At 40.7% G+C, this 26,725-nt stretch overlaps 1 protein-coding gene across 1 annotated transcript in view; it reads left to right on the forward strand.

Moving 5' to 3' along the window:
• Positions 1-2,188: 2,188 nt before the first annotated feature.
• The window catches only part of LOC132830446 (sialate:O-sulfotransferase 1-like), a 76,797-nt gene continuing 52,260 nt past the window's right edge, over positions 2,189-26,725 (forward strand). Inside the window, exon 1 of the mRNA XM_060848143.1 lies at positions 2,189-2,735. Within this exon, the coding sequence (XP_060704126.1) occupies positions 2,312-2,735 (424 nt within the window). The 5' untranslated portion in view covers positions 2,189-2,311. The remainder of the gene's footprint in view (positions 2,736-26,725) is intronic.

Here is a 26,725-nt window from a genome sequence, read left to right on the forward strand (position 1 = left end):
ATACCTCTCCAACAAATATGAATGTATAGTGAAGGTCAGTCAGCTCAGTTGGCTAGATGAAAATGAGGATTGCAGATGCTGGAGATCAGAGTCAAGATTAGAGTCGTGCTGGAAAAGCACAGCAGTTCAGGCAGCATCCGAGAAGCAGGAAAATTGACATTTTGGGCAAAAGCCCTTCAGCAGGATGCGATTTTCCTGCTCCTCAGTTGGCTAGATGGCTAGAAAATAGTGGGAATGATCTCCATAATCCCTATTGTATTCATGATAGTGCATGGAGGACTATATATCTACCTGTAAATGTATAAACAGTGTCTTTAAAGATGCTGTAGTCTACCTAGCCTGTAATACACAATTAGAATATGAAATAAAATGAGCTTTCCATTCTTAATTTGAGGGAGAAACAGATGGTACAAAGATGTTTCAAAGATGCAGGTTAGATGAATAGGCGTAAGTTGGGAGATAAAGTATCATAGAGAAATGTGAGGTCGCTTAATTTCATCTCCATCTGCAATAAAGAACACGGTTGTAGTTGTAAAGTCAATTAAGCGAAGGTTCACTAGATCAGTTCTTGGAATGAGAAGGTTGTCCAATGAGTAAACTGGGTCTTTACTGTTTGAAGATTCGAAAGGTGAAAGATAATCTCATTCAAACCTATAAGATTCTGAAGGGATGTACTGTGGTAGATACTGAGAAATTATTTGTTCTGGCTGGGGAAATCTAGAGAAGGAGTTGATTAGTTAGGAATGAAACAAAGAAGACTCTTCATTTTGGAATGATATAGCACTGAGAGATGCAGATACTCTATCATGAATATACTCAGGGATGGGATAGACAGACTTTTTTGTGCTCGTGAAATTGACGGGATGAGGTAGCAGATGGGAAAGTGGAGTTGAGCAAAAGATGAGCTATAATCATACTGAATAGCAGAACAGACTAGAGGACCGTTTAATCTACTCTTCCTAAGTTTGAGATAATAGGTATCATTTTAGGGAAGAGAAACAATTAGTTCCCCTCTATTTTTAAAGTCAGTGCATTAGTCAGGGGTAAATTTACAGTAATAGGATAGGGGAACGGTTACTCTTCGGCGGGTTGGTATGGATTTGTTGAGCCAAAGGGCCTGTTTCCACACTGTAGGGATTATATTCTACTCATCCCTGAGGCACAACACCACCATTTTGTGTATTAAATACATTCATGAAACTGTGGTCTGTTCTGTTCAACCTCCATAAACTGCTTGAGAGTTAATTGAGGCAATTCTTTTTCTGACTCTTCCTTTTTTGAAAAGTGTGAGCTTGGTAACATTTCCACCAATATGATGCAGATTGGAAGTTACAAATCGACCTCCTTCTGAGCCAGAGTGCATTACAAAACCCAAAAGATATCAACTGAAAGGAAGTGATGCCTTTAATTTCATTTGAGTGATGTTTCGCTATACATTACTGTGGAAATGCAAGAATATGAATTAGGAGCAGGAATAGACCACTTGGCTAATTGTGTTTGCTCTGCCATTCAAGATCACAGCTGATCTGATTACTCCACATTTCCACCTACCAGACGACCTTTCACTCCACCCTTACTTACTCAGAACCTCACTCCCCCTGCATTAAAAATATTCAAGGACTTGCTTCCACTGCCATATGAAGAGGAAAGTTCCTAAAGCATGACCCCCATATGAGAAATGAATTCTCCTTTTCTCAAAATGAGAACATCCACTTTTTAAACTGTGGTCCCGTTGATGCTCCCACATGAAGAAACATATTTTCCATGTGCTCCCTGTCAAGACCGTTCATGAGTTTCTATGTTTCAAATGAAAAGGAAATGTTAACTTCAGTTACACTATAAAGAGGTTTATATATCTGTAAAGTTATTGTTATTTTATGGTGTGTACATCATTCAGAATAGTTCAATTTTAGCATGTGTCACTGCAAAGAAGCTGTGAAATAATTGCAGGTCTGCTTACTGGAAGAATATAATGCTGAACAGTAGTAAGAACAAATTCTCTCTCTTTCTCCTTAGGTTTCTACTTTTGGACTTATTCATCTTCCTCATTATTCCTTTGGTCAGGCCTCACCATGCATTGGTTAACCACCTGCCAGAAAGGAGAGCACTCTACCATGGAAGCTGTATTTTTTCAGTGTTTGGAAAAGTCACACATTTACATGTGGTGATGTGTGCGGTTCCATTGATGCTGATCAAGGAAAAAGAAGCACAAGCTTAACAAAATGCAGTGTTCTAAAGCCCTCAAAAGGATGGAATGATTGCCAGCCTCAGAGTCTTACAGTGCTTAAGGTGGAAGCTAGGGTGAAAGGGCATGGCCAAACCCTTTGTTCGAATACAGAGATTTCTCCGGTGGACACCCATACTTTTCGTTTTCCTCATTGTGGCCTACCTGATGGCTGGCAGCCTACTGCTACTGCAGCGATCAGGGTTTTCCATACAGCTAGGCCCACGTGGTGTCTCCAACAGTCAGCCAACATCTGCCACAACTATCCTAGACAGAGCTATTTCTGATCCTGAAACAGCATACAGCCTGAAGTACAAATCCAAAATGCCAGTTAGCATGCAGGTGTGGGACGAGCCGGTGGTGAATAGGAAATTTGGACCGCGTTGGCTGATATCAGGACATCCTGAAATTGGTCATTTGAGAAGGAGGTGGTTTAACAGCTTTGTGAAGGAACAAGAGCCAAGGCAAAGACTGGAGATTGGAACAGTAAAGAAAACAATTGGAAGTAAAGGTAACAATCATGTACACTATTTTTGTTTACTTTCTGTTATTTGTGTGACTGTTTCAACAGACCAAACATATATTCCTTTTTTATTGCTTCCCATTTTGTGTAACGTTCCTTCTACTTCAACAAGAAGCAGCACTTTAAAGTGGTATTGATGACATGGTAAATAAAAACCAAAAGAACTGCAATTGCCATAAATCAGAAACAGAAACAGAAATTGTTAGAAAAGCTCAGCCAGTCTGGCAGTGTCTGTGGAGTGAAATCAGAGTTAATGTTTTGGATTGAGTGACACTTTCTTGGAAGATGTGGCACTTGTAGGATGTAGGGAAGTGGTGTTCAGTATAGTAACTGGGAATCTAGATGTTGTAAATTGCAATTTAGTTAACAAATGAACACTATGCAATAGACACCATAACTTGTTATGTGATCTCAACACTTTTATACTTGTATGGGGTTTGCATATGTACTTCAAACTTTGTCTGCATTTGTAAAATGCCACTCTTTTCTCATCATTGCATGTACCTTGCTTCCCTGATTATTGTTGTCATGCCTGAAAGTAGGATTAGATTAGATACAGTGTGGAAACAGACCCTTCAGGCCAACAAGTCCACACCGACCCGCCGAAGCATAACCCACCCAGACCCATTCCCCTACATTTACCCCTTAACCTAACACTACGGGCAATTTAGCATGGGCAATTCACCTAACCCGCACATTTTTGGATTGTGGGAGGAAACCGGAGCACCCGGAGGAAACCACGCAGACACGGGGAGAATGTGCAAACTCCACACAGACAGTCACCTGAGGCGGGAATTGAACCCGGGTCTCTGGCGCTGTGAGGCAGCAGTGCTATCCACCGTGCCGCCCACACACAAACATTGATTTATTTCACACAAACATTGACTCCACATTAATAGACTAGCTGTTGATATTGCATATTGGAGAATGAATTACCAGTAGGGGTAACCAGGGTTGAGAATCTAAACTCATTAAGGAAATGGCAGGGATAGTTTTTATCTTCAGTACTGGCTAATAAGCTGGTGCTCCAGCCTCTGCCCGATTATCTATTTCAAATTTCCTCCTGTTAAGATTAAGTGAGATGAAAATTGGTAGGTTCTAAAAATGGGTGAGTGATCTGCTCTATCAAGTTATCAACCAGAGAGTGAAGATAACAGTCATTCCTTGGAGATGTTCATAGCGTGGGACCCATGAAAGTAAATAATTGAAATCACAATGGGTCCTCTTCATCTGAAAGTACCTCAGGATCTTTTGAATGACTGGGATAAGTGAGAAGATTGGAGACGGTCAATGAAGGCAATGACTACATTACTTCCTTACACCACACTGAGGAAGAGGTTATTTGACCTAGTTATTGATTCTGAATTTATTCAACAGGGAATAAAATGTTTCGAATTTGCTTTTAACTTGCCTGGTTAGTCGTCATTGCTGATGAACAGACATTGCCGTGAGTGAAACAGTTTTTCTTGTTTCCAGGGTGTGTTTTGTCCTGCTGTACAAGCTGTCTGCTTACATTTTTCCCCACAGGAAGATGAGCTGCAGCTGTCAGCCAGAGAGAGAGAGTAACGTTAGCTACATTTCCCCATGACTGCCCCTGATGTGACTTCATTGTTGGTTGACAGGAAGCAGCATTGCTATGGGGGTGTGACAAATGATGCCAGTTTTTCTCTCTCCTCATGTGGAGTGCCCTAGTAGCACAGGACTCCAGTAAGTGGCCTGGGCAAGAACTGTAACAAACAGAACTCTAACTAAAGGATTTTTTCAAAGTCATATCATTCTAATCCAAACTCCCTGGTACCTCTGTGCCACTGGGTTATAAATGAAGTGTTAAGTACATTTGACAGGTGTATGCCTTCAAGTTTAATGGACTGTTTCTCTTTTTCTTGTTCTAGCCAATTATGAAAGGTTTCAGACTTTTTTTCTTTGTGGTCTAGTACAGTTCAAAAAGAAGCAAGCACTTACACTTGTCTATTTTTAAAATTACTGTACGTACTTCGGTAAAAGTTGATTTTGTCTACAGATTTCTCCTATGGGTACATTCTCCCAGGCCCAGAGCTTACTAGGCCTGGAGGCAGGAAGCGAACTGAATTAGTTGCAATTGTGGCTGACTTACCAAACGTAACCTAATAAAGTTCTAGGTGGGTAAGCCCAAGCTCAGCTGTCCTGCTCTGCCATCGATTATTGAGCACTTGAGGGACTCATCCGACGTGAACTGCAGTGAATTCAACTTCAGGAAAAGAATCGACAAACCAGACTGATAAATATTGCAATCAAACTGTCAGGGGATGTCTGTGGATGGATTGGGGTGGAGTGGGGTGGGGGACAAGGGGCTGTCCCTCAGTCAATTTGTACACAAGTGAGGGATTGGACCTAGGGGAGATGGGCAGCTGATGAGAACCATTTTCTGCTCTCATTTATAGACCCCTGCCCAACCTCTCTGCTTCTCACTCAGGCCAGTAATCTGGGAAAAGATCCAGGAAAAAAAACAGAAAATCATTAAATTCTACCTTCTTTAAAAAAAATCCTGGATGTGGGCATTGCTGAATGAGCCAGCGTTTATTTCACGTCCCTAGATGAGAAGATGGTAGTGAGCTGTCTTCTTGGAATGCTGCAGTCCACCTGCTGTGGGTAGACACACAATAGTATTAGGGAGGCAATTTCAGGATTTTGACCCAATGGTCCTAAAGGAATGGCGACACATTTCCACGGCAGGATAGTGGCTAGCTTTGAAGGGACCATGCAGCTGGTGGTATGCCCATTTTAACTATTGGTCTTGCCCTTGCACTTTGAAGTGGTCTTTGATTTTGAAGGTAGTGAATACGGAGTTTTGGTGAATTTCTGCAGTGCATCTTGTAGACAGTTCACACTGTTGCTATTGAGCATTGCAGTATTAACAGGTTGGATGAAAATATCTATACTATTTGAGTTATAACAATCTGAATATTTTATTGTACATAATGAAAATAATTGAAGATCCTTTATTGCAAAGATCTGAAAGAGCAATACCTGCTTTAGCCTCAGTTGTAGATTTTTAATCTGTTTATTCATTGCAGTGGTATAAGCTATGTAATACATGCAGGCTGACTGCAGTCCTTGTAAAGCTACTGCTCCAGCCCTTGGACTGAAACCAATCTGATCTAATTGGAAGCCAACCAACCTTACAGTCTATGCTTCAGTAATGTTTGACTTAGTGAAATGATTTGATTTCTCCACTGCACTAAAACCTCTCCTGTTTGAGTCCACTCCAGTTGCTCCTACCCAGGCCTGTTCTTACAAAGATTGTCCTCCCACAAGCCTGCTTCTGCCCCCAAGACTGTTTGTGTTGTTCCTGTACCAGCCACTGCTCACCACGTCCATTTCAATTGCTCCTGTGCAATTCACGACTTTTTCATCGTGCCCCAACCATTGGTCACTCTGCCTTTATACAACAATTTGTCATGCACCAATTTTAATTATGAAGCTCAAGCATCTAATGCTCTCTAATATACCTCTATGCGATGTCAGCAGTGACTCCTGTGCTTTATGTTAATGCAAAATAGCTTAAAACACTATGAAATAACAAGCTTGTTGGAAGAAGAAAATCAATAGCTGTTTCACAGCTGAAACAGAAATATAAATTCTCCATCCTGAGTATTCATTTTTTTGCTGAAATCCTAATATAATCTTTCTGCCTGAATTTGTACTGTTTTCATGTCCTGAGCCTGATGATCTGTGGGAGTCATCCACTTGCATTATCTTACTGGGTGTGAAGTAAACTTAACTATTCCCTTACTCTGGAGGGCTTGGGTTATATGGAGAGGTTGGATAAGAATGGCAAGTGTCGTTCTCCTAGGTTAGGGGAGTTCAAGATTACAGGACATACTTTTAAGGTGAGAGGAGAAAGATTTAAAAGGGACACAAGGGACAACTTTTTCACACAGGGTGGTTCATATGTAGAATGAATTGACAGAGGAAGTAATAGCAGCAGGTACAGTTACAACAGGTGCATGAATAGGAAAGATTTAAAGGGATATGGATCAAATGTAGGCTAATAGGACTAGATTAGCTTTGGAAACTTGGTTAGCATGGACCAGTTGGATTGAACAGTCTATTTCCGTGCTGCATGACTCTCTGAATCTATGCCTTTATATTTGTTACTTAACATGCGCCTAAGGAACGATGACATCACACCGCATAGAGCTGGAGCCTGAATGTGTAGGGTTCAGGAAGATATCCTTTTGTTGTCATCCATCATATATAGTTACGTTTAATAAAGCCTGTTAATGTCCCCTTACAAGAATGTAGACCTGATATTGCTGCATAATAACAGATGGTGCCCATGGAACTGGAGGCAAATGGCACCTGATGCAAAGCCCATAGGCAGCACAGTGTTTCAGCTGTAGGACAAGGCCAGGCCAGCGATCAGACCATAGAAGTACCTGAAGAGAAACACCACACTGGCAGGATCCAGTCAGCAGCAGGATACAGAGAGCAACAGGCTATATGGTACCTCTGGCTGCCAAACTGTAGAGAGGGAATTGTGATGCAAAAAGCTGAAAAAGCACAGCAACAGAGAACATAGCACACAATGGGAATAATCAGTCAGCTGTAGTGAGTACTAAATTCCTGTAAATCAGAAAGCTTTACAGAAAGTGATAACCTGCACGAAAGAGGTGACCTGTACAACACTATTAAAGGACAGGAAAGAAAAGAAGCATTCTGGTCACATCAGTCCTTATGGCAAGAATTCAGATGATGAGAAAAGCTTTCCCTTTATCAGATTAATGGTTAAAAGGAATACCCAACAGTTTACTACTCACTGCCACCTTAGCACAATCTTAGACTGTTGTGCGGTTAAGAGGCCATCCAATAATTGAAAACTAGCAAGTCCACTATTGTAGTTGGAATCCCTGCTGAAATATTTTTGCACACCATAGATGTCAAGCAATGATTGCTTCCAATAAGCGAGAATCTAACCATCCCCACTCGATGGTCATTGACATTACCATCACTGAATCCCCTACTAACAACATTCTGGGATTACCTTTGACCAGAAACTGAACTGGGCTAGCCATATAAATACTAAAGATACAAGACCAGGGATTTCAGAGAGCTTGGAATTTTTGGCAAGTAATATATCTTCTGACTCCTCAATACCTGTCTACAAGACACATCAAGAGTGCAATGGAATAGTTTCCATTTGTCTGGATAGGTGCAGTTCCAACAACACTCAAGAAGTTAGACGTCATCTAGGATAAAGCAGCCTACTTGATTGGGACATTCTATCCAAAACCTTCCAAGTTCACTCACTTTTACATCAATGCAGAGCAAACTGTTTGTACCAGCTACAGAATGCACTGCAATAACTCACCAATATTGCTCAATGGTAGCTTCCAACACTCTACCATCTTGAAGAATGAGGGCAACAGATACATGGGAACATCACCATCTGCAAGTTCCAGTTTGAGCCACATAACTTGCTGACTTGGAATTATGTAGCTGTTTCTTCACTGTTGCTGGATCAAAATCCAGGAATTCCCTCTCCAAACAGCAGTGCTGATTCTACATATGCCTCAAGGACATGCAGTGGTTCAAGAAAGCAACTCACTACAACCATCTGAAGGATAATTAAGGATGGGTAATAAATGCTAACCCAGCCAACAATACCCGAATATGAGTAAACCCTTTCCAGCAATAAAGGATTCGCTTGAAGATCTGATTTATTAATTCCCAAGCTTCATCCTTTTAGGACAAAACAAAGGAGAGCTAAGAAACTGATAAATGACGGGGAAAGAGAATGTGAATGCAAGCTAGCAGGAAAAATAAATGCAGACTGTAAAATATTCTATCGATTTTTGAGATAGAAAGACATAGCTAGCACAAGTCTGGACCCATTATAGGAAGGATATTAGAATTTGTAATGAAAAACAGAGAAATGGCAGATAAATTGAACAATTACTTTGCACCTATTTTCATAACAAAAAATACAGAAAATCTCCCAGAAGTACTTGGCAGCCAAGGATTTGTGCGATCATGGAACTGAAATAAATTAATATTAGTGAAAAGATAGGAATTGAAAAATAGCTGAAACGAGGGTTGATAATTTTTTTGAACTAAATGAGTTTCATAGATGAGTTTCATCCCAGAGCATTGAAGGAAGTAGTTACAGAGGTAATAGATGCATTTTTCATAATTCTATAGGTTTTGGACAAGTTACTGCTAATTTGAAAGTGTAAACTGTAAACCTATTATTTGAAGAGAGAAAGAAGGAGAATGGAGAATTATAGACCTGTTAGTTTGATGTCAGTTGCAGGAAAGAAATTGAAATCAATTATAAGGAATATAATAATTGTAACTGACCATTAAACCATCTCCTAACCCGTTGCAACAATTTTGGAACAGTTTAGTCCATTGAGTCAAATTATTTTATACCAGCAGCATTGTAAAAGTACTTATTTTGTATAAAACATTCATAATTGACCAGCTAAAGTTAACAGTCTTGTAATTATTGGATAATGTCATCAATTTTATTAATAGCACTAACCTACCAGTTTGAGGTACAATCTGTTGAAGTGAGCATGCTAGGCAGAAGGCTGTCAGAGTTAGTTGTTCATAGAATCCCTACAGTTTGGAAAGAGGTCATTTGACCCAACAAGTCCACACTGACCCTCTGAAGAGTAACCCATCCCCCAACAGTTACACCTTACTAATGCACCTAACCCACACATCCCTGAACACTATGAGCAATTCAGCATGGCCAATTCACCTGACCTGCACATCTTTGGATTGTGAGGGGAAACCGGAGCACCCGGAGGAAACCCACGCAGCCACTGGGAGAACGTGCAAATTCCACACAATTACCTGAGGCTGGAATCAAACCCGGGTCCCTGAAGGTGTGAGGCAGTAGTGCTAACCACTGAGCCACTGTGCCACCCTATAATGTCTTTCAGAAGTGTCCTTGAGAGAGAGGGTCATTTAATTTGAATAATGCATAGCAAACTCCAGAATGGATGGACATGCAAGGCATGCTGATAGGCATCGATAGTTTCTAAATGCTGTCTGCCTTGAAGTTTTCACAATTTGGTTATTAAATTGCCTAACATCTCCATGATATATATGAATTATTTCTGGTGCTCAGGCGAGATTGCTATTTATTTACCCAACTGCATTTGCAGTAGTCCCTTGACTAGGTCCACTCTAATGTTAAAATTTGTTTATCCTAATGAATGTAAACCATTCCTCCAGGAATACAATTGCAGGAAGTATTTTTAGAGTAGTAGCAATCTTAAATTAACACATTTTAAGGTAGGAAATATCATGGAGACCTTCACAAAGTAGTGACAAAATTACATTTTTTAAAAGTTTGGAACTTTAGAAAGGATATGATACAGACTGCAGAGTTCTGAATAAGTAGCATTTTATTGCATGCATGGGGTTGGAAAGGTCAATGAGGAGGGCACTGGGGAATTCGAGTGCTGCAGTAATGGTTGAGGACTTTTAGCGAAATTGGGCACGAGAATATATCACAAGAGCAAGACGTGGGAACAAATTACTGCAGATGGCGGAATCTGTAAAACAGCAAAGCTGGAAATCGCAGCGAGCCAGACAGCAACCATGGACAGAGCAAGCTAATGTCTCGTGTCTTTAAGGCCCTTTATCAGAGCTGGATGAGAAACACTAGCATGCTCTCTCTCCATGGATGCAGTCTGACCTGCTGTGATCTCCAGCATTTGTTGTTTTATCACAAGAGCAACTTTGGTAGAGGTTTAACTGGAGATGACCTTCATGCTCAGTTGAAAGTGAAGACAGGTGTTGTTGGGCAACATGTGGGACCTTGAGAGATAAGTGAAGTAGGGCACTGCTCCTCAGATCAGAATTGAAAGTTGATGAGTTGCTAACAACATAGTTAAATTTTGTTAAGATGACAATAATGGATTTTCCACAGAGATACCCTATACTGTATTGAAATGGCTTTCGAGAAAATCCCAACTGAGTCTCAATGTGACTGTGACCAAGCTAAATGATACTTAATCATCCTTCTCTATCTGTAGCTTTCAACATAGCTGACCGTACCATCCTGTTTCACAATCATTCCCCTGTTGAACCTCCCCTTCTGGACCTATTCTTACAAATTGAATTGTAGCATCTGTGATCACCTCTTTCCGCTCATCCTTTTTACATGTGGAGTACATCAAGGATTTAATCTCCTTCTGTCTCACACATAGCTGCTTTCAAACATATTTGTTTCCATGTGTGAATTGATGACAGTTTTATCTTACCAGCATCTATCTCTTCTGATCTCTCCAGTGCCTCATATTGCCTGTCCAGCATCCAGTATTGAATGAGCAGAAATTTTCACCAAGTAAATATTGGGAATAGCAAAGCTACTGCCTTTGAATCTGGAATTCCTTCTCTCAAACTCTGCCTGTCCACTGCTCTTCTCTATTAAGATGCTCCTTAAAACATACCTGATTGGTCAAGCTTTTAGTCATTTGTCTGACATTTCCTTCTGTGTTTCAGTGTCAGACATTTGTAATAAAACTTTTGTTAAATGCCTTGGGAATTTTTGCTACATTTAGATGTCATGTAAATGTTAAGTTGTTCTTATTGCTTAATATACAGCAAAAAAAAAATCAGCAAAGGTTTCTCTCCCACCACCACTGAGAAGTGTATATTCTGTCATTTAAAATTACCCAAGATTTTGCAGATTTTGCATTGGAGTTTAACACAGTATCAGAAGAATCTTTGCAAATTGCAAGTTTTTGTTTGGTTTTATTTAGTCCACATGTATGGGTTACAATTCTTTGAAATGTCGGAGATTTAAGTACAATGCAGTGTTTGGATCCTAAGTACATTTCCTGTCTCAGTGTGCTGTCAAGGCAGGGTTGCAAACAAAGTTTTATGTGTTTCTTGATAGAAAATGAGTTTGAGCAAGAAGAGATTAGTAAATGAATCATTCTTAGTTCTTTCAACATTACCTAGCAACTGGTCATAATGTAGAAGTCGCATTAAAACAAGATGCTTACTTAACATTATCATGGGCAATATAGTGTTAAAAGACAATTTTATAGAGTCTACGCTTAACTTGTGGTTACCTGTTTAGCTTTGTATAGCAAAAAACACCTACTGTTCAATTTTATTTAAATTGCCAAATTTCATTTATTGGGGATTTCGCAATGCCATCCAAAACATCATTGACAGAAACCCCTGATGGAATAAGTATTAGGGGACTTTATTTATTGATCCCTCATTCAACTTGATTTCTTTCTGATCAGTAATTCTTTGTCCATGTATCTACAGCCCTGAAATTATGTATTTAACTTTAACTGTTGAAACTTACATGAGTCTGTGTTTTTCTGATGTCCCAATAGAGTGAAATGTGTTCGAGTCTATGAAACAAAATGACCAATAGTTTGATGCTTTGATCCTTGATTCAGGTGTAAAACAGGCTGTCCATTTGCAATTCCCATTTTGTGCCATTTCTGTCCATGACAAATTTCATCCCCCTTTTAATCTACAGTTTTCCCTTTCAGGCTTGAGTCTCAGAACTGAGAGTTAATGTTAACAACTTGGTTTAACTTTCCTTTCTATTTTGTGTATCAAAAGCATGTTAAATAATACAGCTTTCACGCAGTGATTAAAAACAATGTCAGCAGGAGCGTTGGTCCTGCTGTTTACGCTGCTTCACTCATTTCTGTGAGGAAAGCACGAACAGACAAGAATGTGTTTTGGAGCTGACAGATATCTGAAAGGCAAATGGGGCAGATCATGGGGCCGTTAGTGCTTTCCAGGAAACTATCCAACTTTGCTTTGTAATCTACAACTCGGGAGTTCTGTGTCTAAAGACTTTCCGGATCTATATTCAAAAGGATTTTTCTATTCAATAAGAAAGAGTACAGACGTAAAGAATGATCAGTTTCTTAGCACGTGCTGTGACTGGATCCTAAAAATCACATTGGAAACAATAAAAAGGCAACAAAGTGAGGATTTAAGAGGAACGGTTTGATTTTAAAACTGGGAATAGAAAGCGTGGAGGAATATTTAGTTTCTAAATGATTTGTGAATGCAGTGGAAAAGAGGAGAGTATCAGTGCCTCACAGATGATGAGAAAGTGTTCAACAAGGTGAAGTATAAAGATTAAAATGGGGTGCAGCAGGGAGTCAGAGTTGATGGAAAGATTTATTGCAAAACTTTACTAAAAGTAAGATGCAAGAATTATTAAAAAGCTAACAAAATTGATAAAGTTCCAATGAGGATTAAGGCAAGAGTATGTTATTTTCAGTCAATTCTGGCGGAATAGAAGGTGGAAAGTTGCCACCAACTGTAACAACACACCAAAGCCTGATCACCCTCCTCAACTGGGATACTCAGACCCTCAGCAGCTTTCCAGTGGAGAACATGTAGTTACATGATAACTGAGAGGTAATTGCCAGTTTTTACGGGCGGTACGGTGGCTCAGAGGGGCGGCACAGTGGCTCAGTGGTTAGTACTACTGCCTCACAGCACCAGGGTTCCAAGTTTGATTGCAGCCTTGCGTGACAATGTGTGGAGTTTGCACATTCTCCCCGTGTCTGCGTGGGTTTCCTCTGGGTGCTCCAGTTTCCTCCCACAGTCCAAAGATGTGCAGGTCAGGCGAATTGGCCATGTTAAATTGCCCATAGTGTTAGGTGCATTAGTCAGAGGGAAATGTGTCTGCGTGGGTTACTCTTCGGAGGGTCAGTGTGTACTTGTTGGGCCAAAGGGCCTGTTTCCACACTGTAGAGAATCTTAAAAAAAAAGACTGGGCAGGTTGACTTTGATTTGTGAAAACATTGTGGGCAGCACGGTGGCGCAGTGGTTAGCACTGCTGCCTCACAGCGCCAGAGACCCGGGTTCAATTCCCACCTCAGGCGACTGACTGTGTGGAGTTTGCACATTCTTCCCGTGTCTCCGTGGGTTTCCACCAGGTGCTCCGGTTTCCTCCCACAGTCCAAAAATGTGCGGGTTAGGTGAATTGGCGATGCTAAATTGCCCGTAGTGTTAGGTGAAGGGGTAAATGTCGGGAGATGGGTCTGGGTGGGTTGCGCTTCAGCGGGTCGGTGTGGACTTGTTGGGCTGAAGGGCCTGTTTCCACACTGTAAGTAATCTAATCTAATTGTCCTGAAGAATGACTAAGGGAATAACTGTCACCTACTTTGGTAAGTTGAAATAGGCACAATGTGTATACATTGGTGTAGCGTGAGAGGAAGCTAGCTAGAGATGGGAAACAGATAGCAAGAGTTTCCATTGGTATCTAAAAAGGAAAAGAGTAAGTGTTGGACCTCTAGAGGGGTTAGTAAGAGATGATAAAGAAAAGGTAGACATAGTTAATAAATACCGTTTTTTTGTCCTCACCACATGTGAAATAATTTAGATTAGACTTACAGTGTGGAAACAGGCCCTTCGGCCCAACAAGTCCACACCGACCCGCCGAAGCGAAACCCACCCATACCCCTACATTACCCCTTACCTAACACTACGGGCAATTTAGCATGGCCAATTCACCTGACCCGCACATTTTTGGACTGTGGGAGGAAACCGGAGCACCCGGAGGAAACCCACGCAGACACGGGGAGAACGTGCAAACTCCACACAGTCAGTCGCCTGAGTCGGGAATTGAACCCGGGTCTTCAGGCGCTGTGAGGCAGCAGTGCTAACCACTGTGCCACCGTGCCGCCCACCAGTAATATCCCAGTAATACCCGTAAATCAGAGGGTTGAAAGAAAAATTATGATCATTAGAGAAGTGATAATGAGCAAATTATTGGAGTTGCAAGTTGTTAAGTCTCTGAGTCCAATTGGTCTTATCGCTAGAGTCTTAAACAAGGTGACAAATGAGGTGATGGATGCACTGATGTTAAATTTCCAAAATTTGTTAGATTATGGAAAGGTTCTATTAGAATGGAAAATAGCAAATGTGCTGCCTCTATTCAAGAAGGGAGTGAGGCTGAAAACAAGAAACGTTATGCCAGTTTGCTTGGTGTCTGTCATGGGGTAGATGTTAGAATCAATCATTAAGGAGGTCATAACGAGTTGCTTGGAAAAACTAAAGGTAACCTGGAAGCGTCAGCATATCTATCATGGAAGGAAAATAATGCTGAACCGATTTGTTCGAATTTTTTGAAGGAGTAACACGTATTGTGAATAAAAGATACGTGAGGATGATTGTTGTGAACACCACCACTAGGAGATGGAAACAGCGCAGATGCAGTCTGTCATCAACTGAGAGCATATGACAGTTGGCCCAAAGAGTCTGCTCCACCATTCAATGAGATTGTGCTGATCTGATAATCTTCAACTACACTTTCCTGCCTTAGCCCCATAACCCTAGAATCCCCTACTAACTGCACATCTTTCTATCTCAGCCTTGAATATTCTTTTGGTTGATTTGGTTGGCTGAATGACTGGCTTGTGATATAGACATGGATTCAATTCCTGCACTGGCAGAGATTACCCTGAAGGATTCTCCTCCTTAAACTCTTGCCCGCTTGAGGTGTGTTAGCTTCAGGTTAATAAACCATTAGTTGTCTCTAAAGAGAGCAGTCCTATGGTTTGGTAAGACTGTGTTAACTTTATGCTTAACAACACAACCTTGGCAGCTGTTGGTGATAAAGAATTCCATATATTCAGTCCTCTCTGAGAGAAGAAATTTGACCTTGTCGCTATCTTAAATGGTCCCTTACTCTGAGATTATGCTCTCTGGCCCTGAGATTCTCCCAGAAGTGGAAACAACCTTTCTACACCTACCTTGTCAAGTCTCTGAAGAATCTTGTGTGTTTTATTAAATTTTGTACTCATTCTTAAACTCCAATGAGCACAGGCCCAACTTTCTCAGTCTCTTCCCATAAGAATGTTCCTCCATATTTGGGATTAACCTAGTAAACTTCTCTGAACTTCCTCCAATGCCAGTATATTTTACATAGGAGGACCAGAATTGTTCACAGTATGCATGGTGTGGTTTAGCTGGTGCCTTGTATAGATTAGAGTGGTGCTGGAAAAGCACAGCAGGTCAGGCAGCATCCAAGGAGCTGGAAAATCGATGTTTTGGGCAATTCCTGATGAAGGGCTTTTGCCCGAAGCGTCGATTTCCCTGCTCTTCAGATGCTGCCTGACCTGCTGTGCTTTTCCAGCACCACTCTAATCTAGACTCTGGTTTCCAGCATCTGCAGTCCTTGTTTTTACCTGGTGCCTTGTATAGTTTTAGCAAGACTTCCCTATTTTAAGACTCCATTCCCTTTGAAATAAATGCCTACCGTCCATCTGCCTTCCCCTTTACCCACTGAACTTGGAGGCTAAATTTTTATGATTCATGCAGAAAGACTCCCAAACTCCTCTGTGCTGTAACTTTCTGTAATCTTTCTCATTCATTTTCTCTATTCTTTTTATCAAAGTGCAGAACCTCACATTTTCCCACCTTATATTCCATCTGCTATGCTTTGCCCACTTGCTACCTTTCTAGATGTGTCACTGGTTCCTGTTACCTGTCACGATCAGATCTATATTAAGAGCATGAAGCTTCTAGCTTCAACTGTCACTCAGGTTTTGTCTTGCACTTGTCAGGACATTTGCAAGTATACCAAAGTCAAGGGGAATGAACTAGAAGGGTAAGTTTTCAATTTAAAAACCCTGTATGTTCTAATCTGCTATACCTTTCCACATCCAACTCCTTATAACATTAGATGGAGCTTAATGCAGTCTTCAGCATTCACGCTTTAAACAATGCGAAATGCATGTTCACTGCCATTGGAATTGTTACAGCAACAACTGGATATTGGGTAACCTCAAGGTGGGGAGGCCTTTCTATTCAGGCACCTTGTGCCTTACAGAGGACTCAGCTCCAGTAGAAAATGACTGCCTACATCACCTGGCTGCTGGGACTGAAGAATTGCCAGCACCAGGCATTGGAGATGACACACCCTGCCTCATAGAGATGGAAGACTAACTTTAACACAAGTAATTGTCTAACGAGCATAATCCAGTCATGTCTTTTTGGGTGGGATTGGGAGATCACAGCTATCATTTCCAGCTCTGGCTTGCAAAATCCACATTTCCTATAACAAAATTTGAGCACTGACATAATGAGGTCCATTTGAAGATTAGATGGTGTGTATGGACATCACTAGAGTCACAAAACCAGGCTTAAGGTGTATTGCTAAACCTAGGAATGTCCTGCAGTGTTAATGTATGAACTTAAAGTTGTGAGCTGTATGTGGTACAAATTTTTCCAGATTCATTGGGAGAACCATCAGACAAACACTACAGTCATTCATCAAATCAGTGAAACTCAGAGTCAACTTTGATGCATTGGTGCTGAATAGCTGAAGAAAATTTTCTCCATCGGGCTGTTGTTTTCTCTGATGTTTCCTTAAAGTTTAGCAGCATTGACATTAATGACTGAGAGGAGCTCGTTACTAATCATTCAAAATGGCGACAAGTGTGTTCATGTTGTGAGTCAAAGCACCTTAAAAATGAGGCACAACAGTGGTAGAGAAGGAAAGTAAAGGGAGCGCATTCTGCAACCTGAGTCCACTTACCTACCTTGTCGGATAGCCTGCCCTTTCTACCCAAAGATCCACAGGTTGAGAACAAGGCTATTCCGCCATATGGCCGAGACCACATGGTTCTGAGTAAATGTCATCCTCAAATTCCATAAATCCAAGGTTGACCAAAGATGTGCCATAACTTTGCTGTTTGAAGAGTTGGCTGAGGGGCACTGAAATTGATCTTTCCCAAGCTGCATTACTTGTGCATCTGCATGATCAGAGTGGGTGGGTGACCAGACATCAAAGGACCTGGAGCAGGTCAGGTAGTGTAATCCTGGAACATCAACGGTGTGGACTCTTTCAAGACCAAAGCAGTAATCTGCAAAAAAACAGACTGGATGGTGCCAATAAGATCTGTGAAATCTGCCCCAATCTTTCTTTTCAACCAATTTCTTTCCTTTCCTTCTCTGCCACTGTTTTGCCTCATTATTAAGGCGATGACCATGTGATGCAGCCTGATGAACACGTTTGCTGCCATTTTGGATAATTGGTGGCTTATGGATGTGACAACGATCTTCTGTGAGGAAACTCAGGCCTTGTTAACCAACAAGCCAGTTTTATGGGGATGCTGAGCTGAAGCGAACACAAACCCCTGCAATGTTGTGCAACCATCACTCTAATGGACCTCAAACTTGAGTCTGCTTCGATGCTGATTTTCTGCCAGAATTGTCTTTTCAAAAATTGAATGAGTATGATCTACAGTCCAGGCTCGTTAACTGAGAGAAAAGAAGAGAATCTGATTCTGATTGCTAGTGCCTGGTATCAGTTATATGCTGCAGGAATTTCCCACTCTCAGTGTGCCACACATAATAAGTAAGATGACACATGGGGCTAACATATTGTTGTGGACCAGACCCCCTCAAAAACTATTCCGAAGATGGTCTTGACCCTAAGTCTCATATTTTAAAGAAACGTGCCGGTCGTAGCATTCTAGAAGCAATTCAATTGGTCAAACTATCTGATTTGAAGCAAAACCAGTTTTGTTCATGCACTAGAGTTAAAATCCAACAAAAGAAAGAGGAAATTGGAATAACGTATTGGAAAACTTAACAGAATAATAGATTATTCAACTGGTAAACAGTAACTGTTCCAAAATGATAACATCCCTTAAATACCCCCTTGGCAAAACGCAAATTCAGAAAAACAGCTTATCTCCCATGCAACTCCAGCAACAGAAAAATACCAAAAGAAGACTCTGAGAGAGTTTGGAGAAAGTGAGGACTGCAGATGCTGGAGATCAGAGTTGAGATTGTAGTGCTGGAAAAGCACAGCAAATCGGGCACATCTGAGGAGCAGGAGAGTTTCAGGCATAAGCCCTTCATCAGGAATCGCTGAGAGAGTGTGGTAGGGAGACGAGTGTAGTAGCTTCCAAACTCAGCAACTACTGCTGCTGTTGAAAAACTAAAAAAAATTAAAACTCCTGGTTCTCTGAGAGCTTGATCGCACCCATTCAGCCTGCTTCTATTATTCTTACTTTAAAAAAACTTCCCAAACTGTTTAATAGCTGTTTTCACCTCTGCCTTAAAAGCTCTCTTCAAAAAAAAGCACAACAAAAATCTCTTACAAGCCATAGTATTGTCACAGTGTGATGGGGGCTGTTTGCTGGGAAAAAAATATTCAATAAATTTTGCGAAGATGAGGGCCAGAAGGAACTCAAAGCTGTTTCATGTTTATTTATCATGAGCAATCTAAAGAAGGAAGGGTTAAAACAAAACAGACATACATAATCTTTCTTCAGGAGGCTGCTTCCTCTTACATTCACAGTCTGCTAAAATCTGGCATGCAGTTTGTATACGTGACCATTAGAGTTGGCATTTGCATCCATGGCTATTTTCTCTCTCTTGGCCTTGAGTAGACTTCCTTGTAGTTCCTCATGACTTTGATTCAAAGGTGTTTTTTTCCATCCTCTACCAAACTTTCAATGCCAGGACTTTTGCAGCAGAACCCAAAAAACAAATGCCAGGGACAGGTGATCGTATCTTTTTAAAAAAAATAATAATTTGCTTGTGTGTTCCACAGATATTGTGGATGATGTCTACATTTAAAATTTGGCAGGCTTTCTGCAGATGGCTCTGTATTCTCCAGTGATGACTGTACTGAGGACTCTGGGAAGCACAATCCTGACATGAGAGCCAGAATCACTGCCCAAGGACTTTCAGGGTCATGGAATTTAAAAATAAATTTTAATTTTCCATATCAGTTCAGCTTGCAAATACGAATTGGTGAAAGAAATCATATTTGACTCAGATACCTGAAACATCTCTTACCATATATTAGCAGTGGAGTCTCTAACCTTTCAGAAATTGGCTCAAGCTACTGTAATATGTTTTGCAACTGTGGACAGACTTTAAAGAACATACCGATTTTTTAAGATAATTTCAATATTTGAGCAGAGGAGTGGATTAGGCGGCTGAGGCATCTTTAAGAACATTGTTATTTTGGAAAATGATGGCAGCATTTGAGGAGCAGGAGAATCGACGTTTTGGGCACATCCCTTCATCAGGAATCCTGATGAAATTCCTAATGAAAGGCTTATGCACAAAACGTCGATTTCCCCAGCTCCTCGGATGCTGCCTGACCTGCTGTGCTTTCCTAGCAACACACTCTCGATTCTGATCTCCAGCATCCGCCATCCTCACTTTTTCCTAGCATTTGGGTCTGTACAATTTACTGATTCTGCCTATTCTTATTCAACAACATGCTGTCTTGGGCTGTCTTAAGTGCGAAAGCAAGAACTGCTTGCAATTTCCAACTGGAAATCCCACTCTGTGCTGTAGTAAATCATTGTGTTGTATTCTTTAACATGCTGATTTGGGGGATGAGGTGGGGGAGTAGATAGTAGCAGTCGTGGGGGACAAAATGAACTGCTGCGTATGCTAAATGCAACAGATCATGATTTCTACTTTTGGTTTTAAAAATCAATGCATGGTCCCACCTTTAAAAGTAACTCATGAAGTATAGTCCAAAGACAAGTGCTTTTATTTTTGGACCAATGAAAAAAAACAAATTTTATTTTTGGGACTGTGAAGTAAAAAATGGGAAAACATGCTGCTTTAAAATGGGAACAAGGAACTCATTGTGAGTTGTGCGTACAATGTTGCCTTACTCAAGTAGTGGGAGAGGATGCTGGACACCTCGAGAAAGTGTGTGTGTACGCATGTGCATTATTGTAGGTTTAGGAGGAGTTAGTATAGTAGCAACAACTTGATTGGTCTTTGAGCAAATAGCTCCAGACTTGCATGTGGACAATAGAGGAGAAACATCTCACCTGCAAAAAGTAAACACCTGTATCTCTCTCTCTCTCTCTCTCTCTCTCTCTCTCTCTCTCTCCTTTGCTTTCTCACTCTCGCTCTCCCCTTCCTGTATGGAGAATTAATAGAAAATCTCCCGGTAGCTGTTTAACTGACTATCTTCTAATAAAATGGCTCAGTCCCTCATTAAGAAGTGAAAACAATAACCACCTTCAGAAACACAAAGAATGAATCTGCTACCAGTGAATGGATGATTGAGAATTGGTATATCCACAATCTCATGTTTTCTTCAAAGAGTCAAAAGGAATTGAACAGAACTGAAGGAAAATGACTCATTGACAGCTGTAATTGGATTTCCATGACCCCAGGAGCCATTAACTGAACTGTGACAAACTTTGTCGTAATTTTAGTATTTTTATTATGTATGACTTATGTCATTAATGCAGGCACAGTGGTAGGGTGACTTATAAAACTTTTCCCTGTATTTTTCATGTAAAAGTACACATGATGATAAATTTCTGTTTTGTTCTGTGATCCGGACTGGCGCCAGAACTGTGCTTTGCTTATTTTTTTTTTGTTCCTTCGTCACATGTACTGTTTGTCTTGTCTCTTTGTTAAAATTTCCATATGGATACAAATACACACAACAGGATCGAGTTTAAATTATGGAGCTATAAGTTAGCAATTCAAGTTTTTTGCATACCAATGGTTAAAAACTGTTTGATTACAATAAATACTAATTTCCTTGTTAGTGATTAAAAAAAACTTGTGTGCTTTTTTTTAACCTGAATTAGGCAGTTGGGTAGAATTGGGAAATTTAGTGGTTTAATCAAATTCTCACATTTGTGACGACACTGGGAATAAGCAGGGCTTGGGTTTGAATGTACTACTCCCAGGTAGGCGTGACAGCAACACCAGCCACATGTTATCTTTAACAAAAGAAAACCATATCCTGGTATTTTGCAGCAGTGGACTAATAAGGGATGGAGTCTCCATTACTGCATTATGTTATGATAGCTGTATCTCATTTGTCTGAAAGCAGTCATTAGTTATAAGCAGTGAATATAACTACTGCCACTATCTGGACACTGTATAGCTTTTTATGTCCTTTTTTCATATTCCTACTCACATTTTAGACATCATGATATTATCCATTAATTACTTGAGTTATTGGTTTTGAACACATTCATTCATTTCCAAAAATCATGTGTCAGGTTGCATTCTACAATTGAAACAGTGCTGCAGAGTTTTAACCGCTGCACTCAACAGCTAGAATGGTAGACGTATTCATTGGTGATAGATTTACTGAACTAATTGACATTCACTGCAGCAAATTAAAAGCTTCTTGATTGCTTTTTAATTATCTTTAATAAGCCTTTAATTCATACTAATTTGCTAAGTGGTATAACAATTTGTCATTTTGCCCTGTTGACATTTAAAATGCATCGTACAAATTAGGTTCACATGAAAGGTGCACTTCAAGAGAGCAACTGCACAGCATTAACCTCCGTTGGAGGGGAAGCCACTTTTCTGCCCAAAATTAACATTGCCTGTGCCTTTGTAATCATAATCTGAGGGAAGACACAGCAGGGAAGAAACTGAGCTTTTGTCGTAGCTGATTTTTTTTTGTAAATTCAGAGTTGCTCTTCAAGTAATAAAGCAAGAGTCAAAAGGAAAATGTGTTTCATTGTAATATTCATTGACCACGAAAATAATACTTCAAAATATGACTGAGTGTTAAGCTCATTGTTTATGCTGAAACCTAATACAATTATTGTCCATAATTTCTCACTTAAGAGGCATATGTATTTGAAATGTAGTCATTATGTGCAGTTTAATCTTTGATTAAGAGAAATGGAGTCATCCATCACCCAAGACGAATAGAAAGTCTTTCAGGGATGGTGTGAGATAAATTGCCAAGCAAAGTGAAAGAACATAGGACATATTCAAAACAGGTCATCCCAAGACAAGCCCTGCATCTAAGCATAATTCTAATAAGGCTGAGTACTTGCACATTAATGAAACTCCTTCTTGGTGGAGGAGGGAGTAGAGAGTAGAATCAAAATGAAACTGAGCACAGTTCAGGCATTTTAAAGTTGATGACTGCTTTAGTGATTGTTTTATTTGTTGTCCTTTTTACTGGGTGTTGTGTTGTGCAAATGAGTGATAAATGTTTGAAACATTTGTACGACATTTTGACAACTGCTGTAGCAAAGCATCAATATATTCCATTTCAGTGAAGATCAGGAGGGTTCACTCCAATGTCCTGACTAATGTTTATTCCTCAAACTAAATCACTAGGTCGAATTGACTGATCAAACTGACATTGCTGTTTGTTGGAGATTGTTGTACATATCTTGACTGTTACCTACATTACAATACTGCTAAGCTGCTCATTGACTGAAGAATATTCCAAGATAGTGAAAGGCATTACACAAATGTGAGCTATTTTTAAGCCATTTATGTTCAGTGTATTAGTGTATTAGTTCCCCAGATGAAACTACAACAATTTAAAAGCACATTTTTTTTATATATAGGAAAGCATCTGTTTGCCGGTTAGCACTTGGAATCATAAAGTATGTACACACGAGCCTGTGTCTCATGATTTGTTATTGCTCTGGTAGTTTTCTGCTGCATTGCCACTTGTACTGACTTTCAAAATGGTGCCAATGCTAAGAGGTGTGATCATATTCAGGACTTACTTATACACCTTTCGGTTGAGGAATGCAAAGGGCTGGATTTCACATGGTGGCTTATTCCATGTCAAAATGTCAGTTGTCAGTTCATCCACCTGAAAGCCAGTTATCCCACAACGATATTAATCTGTGTATAGCCTTAACTACTCTGAGTGAGGTCTCCACTCCCATCGCTGTGGGGTTGACTCATCAGATTGGCCAGCAGCTTTGTAGTTTCAGTACAGCCAGGACTGAGCTATAACAGCTCAAACTCCAGCCAGATTCCACATGGTTTGAGAAAGCCTGGAGTTAAAGGTAGGTTTGGGATTCTGGTTTTATATGTGTGTGGTATGTGAGATAAAAGCTATGATGTTGGAGGGTATAATCCAATGGATACAGGTTCCCTCAAAGGAAGTGCCTCCCTCTCTTGCCCAGCAGCACCTAGCTCAGTGAAAGCTGATGGGCTACTCACATCGCCCCCACCTTTCCCTGCAGCAAAGGTCAGATGAGGTCCTTAAATGACCATTAACTAGACACATTAGGACCGCAATGAGCTAAAGTTGCAGTTGGAATGCCTGATGCCTTGCCAACTCGATAGTCACAGGTGAGGTGCCAGAAGATTGGAGGTTCGCTAATGATGTGCCACTGTTTAAGAAAGGTGGCAAGGACAAGCCAAGGAACTATAGACCAGTGATCCTGACATTGGTGGTGGGCAGGTTGTTGGAGACAATCCTGAGGGACAGGATGTACATGTATTTGGAAAGGCAAGGACTGATTAGGGATAGTCAACATGGCTTTGTGCGTGGGAAATCATGTCTCACAAACTTAATTGAGTTTTTTAAAGAAGTAACAAAGAGGATTGATGAGGGCAGAGCGGTAGATGTGATCCATATGGACTTCAGTAAGGCATTCGACAAGGTTGCCCATGGGAGACTGATTAGCAAGGTTAGATCTGATGGAATACAGGGCGAACTGGCCATTTGGATACAAAACTGGCTCAAAGGTAAAGACAGAGGGTGATGGTGGAGGGTGGTTTTTCAGACTGGGGGCCGATAACCAGTGGAGTGCCACAAGGATCAATGCTGGGCCCTCTACTTTTTGTCATTTATATGAATGATTTAGGTGTGAGCATAAGAGGTACAGTTAGTAAGTTTGCAGATGACACCAAAATTGGAGGTGTAGTGGACAGCGAAGCAGGTTACCTCCAACTTCCAACGGGATCTTGATCAGATGGGTCAATGGGCTGAGAAGTGACAGATGGAGTTTAATTCAGATAAGTATGAGATACTGCGTTTTGGGAAAGCAAATCTTAGCAGGACTTATACACTTAATGGTAAGGTCCTAGGGAGTATTGCTGAACAAAGAGACCTTGGAGTGCAGGTTCATAACTCCTAGAAGGTGGAGTCGCAGGTAGATAGGATAGTGAAGAAGGCGTTTGGTATGCTTTCCTTTATTGGTCAGAGTATTGAGTACAGGAGTTGGGAGGTCACGTTGCGGCTGTAAAGGACATCGGTTAGGCCACTGTTGGAATATTGTGTGCAATTCTGGTCTCCTTCCTATCAGAAGGATATTGTCAAACTTGAAAGGGTTCAGAAAAGATTTACAAGGATGTTGCCAGGGTTGGATGATTTGAGCTATAGGGAGAGGAGTGAACAAGCTGGGACTCTTTTCCCTGGAGCGTCAGAGGCTGAGGGGTGACCTTATAGGGGTTACAAAATCAGGAGAGGCATGGATAGAATAAATAGACAAAGTCTTTTCCTTGGAATGGGCAAGTCCAGAAACAGAGGGCATAGGTTTAGGATGAGAGGGGAAAGATAAAGAAGAGATCTAAGGGCCAACTTTTTCATTCAGAGGGTGTTACATGTATGGAATGAGCTGCCAGAGGAAGTGGTGGAGGCTAGTACAATTGCAACATTTAAAAGGCATCTGGATGGCTTTATGAATAAGAAGAGTTTGGAGGGTTATGGACTGGGTGCTGGCAGGTGGGACTAGGTTGGGTTGGGATATCTGGTTGGCATGGATGAGTTGGACCGAAGGGTCTGTTTCCATACTGTACATCTCTATGACTCTATGAGTCTAACTCATCTTCATGTGCTGGACCTTGGTGGTGGTGTTGGGGAGGTTTGCGAGGAGACACGTAAAGGGAAGATCACACTGTCATTTTCAACGTCCCCTGCCTTCAAATACTACTTTTGGATGGAAAAGTTAAGTGGCAGAAAATCTAGCCCTCTATCTGTATGTTCAGTTTCATTTTTAGATATCCATTGTTCTGTGTCTTTGAAGATATTTCTTACAAAGTATATGTCAGTCTCATAAGAAGGGCTTATGTCCGAAACGTCGATTCTCCTGCTCCTTGAATGCTGCCTGACCTGCTGCGCTTTTCCAGCAACACATTTTTCAGCTCTGATCTCCAGCATCTGCAGTCCTCACTTTCTCCCAGTCTCATAAAGGAAGTTATGAATTACATCATCAGTCTTCGGTAAATCCAGATTATTGTGAAGAAGTAGCAATATCATCATAAAATTACTTAATAGCATTTGGCTGATTTAGCTCCATGCAATTAAATTGAAAATGTAATTAAAATGACTACTGCTCTTCAAATTAAGTTTTATAAAAAGCCCAGGAACATTCCAAATCTCTTTCATATTAAATAGTTATGGAAGTCAGTCAAAATGAAACAATGTGGATGTGCTTATTATAAGTAATTTATTGGAGAATCAGTTTTAGATTCAGAAACCTAAAGCCATCAGCTTGATTCCATTATACCCAACATTAATGAGGGAATATTTCACGCGTGGAAATATGCTGGAAGTAACAGTTAGGCTAACAGTGCTTCCAATTATTAACAGGTTAATCAACCAGTTCCAACAACCACGTGTGCCCAGTTAAACACAAAAATCAGGAAGTTTCAGTCCAGCTTTTTCTAAAACTTTATAAAAGCAGCACCTTGCCATCCGACTCATCCCCCCCAAAGGCAATGAATGCTGCGAAATTGCTGTACAGAGAGATACAGATTAAACACACACAAATCTGCGGCAGCATATCACCCTTTTAATGGTGTGGTTGGCTTTTTGCCAAAAAAAATCTCCGTGCTGGAAATTAATCTTTGAAAACGTGGAATCTCATTCTTTCAACATACAAAAACATGAAATCAGAGCAGGAGGAAGCTTGTTGAGTTGGCACTTCCATTTGATAAGACATCACTGATCTAAGTATGGCCTTAGATCTGTACTTTCCTGTCAACACCTATACAGTTTTCTCACATCAGCCAAGAACCATCTAACCTGGCCTTTAAAAATATTCAATGACCCTGCACACCCCCCCGCCCCCCCCAACCACCCCCATCCCACCACACTGTTTTCAGAGGAACAGAATTACTCACAGCCCACCGAGAGTGTTGATTGGGAGAGCCTTTAATTTTAAACTGTTTCCTTCATTCTATGATGTGGGAGTGCTGGTGTTGGACTTGGGTGGATGAAGTTAAAAATCACACAACACTAGGTTATAGTCCAA

Source organism: Hemiscyllium ocellatum, chromosome 31 (assembly GCF_020745735.1).
Source record: "Hemiscyllium ocellatum isolate sHemOce1 chromosome 31, sHemOce1.pat.X.cur, whole genome shotgun sequence".
In the NCBI taxonomy this organism is placed as follows: domain Eukaryota; kingdom Metazoa; phylum Chordata; class Chondrichthyes; order Orectolobiformes; family Hemiscylliidae; genus Hemiscyllium; species Hemiscyllium ocellatum.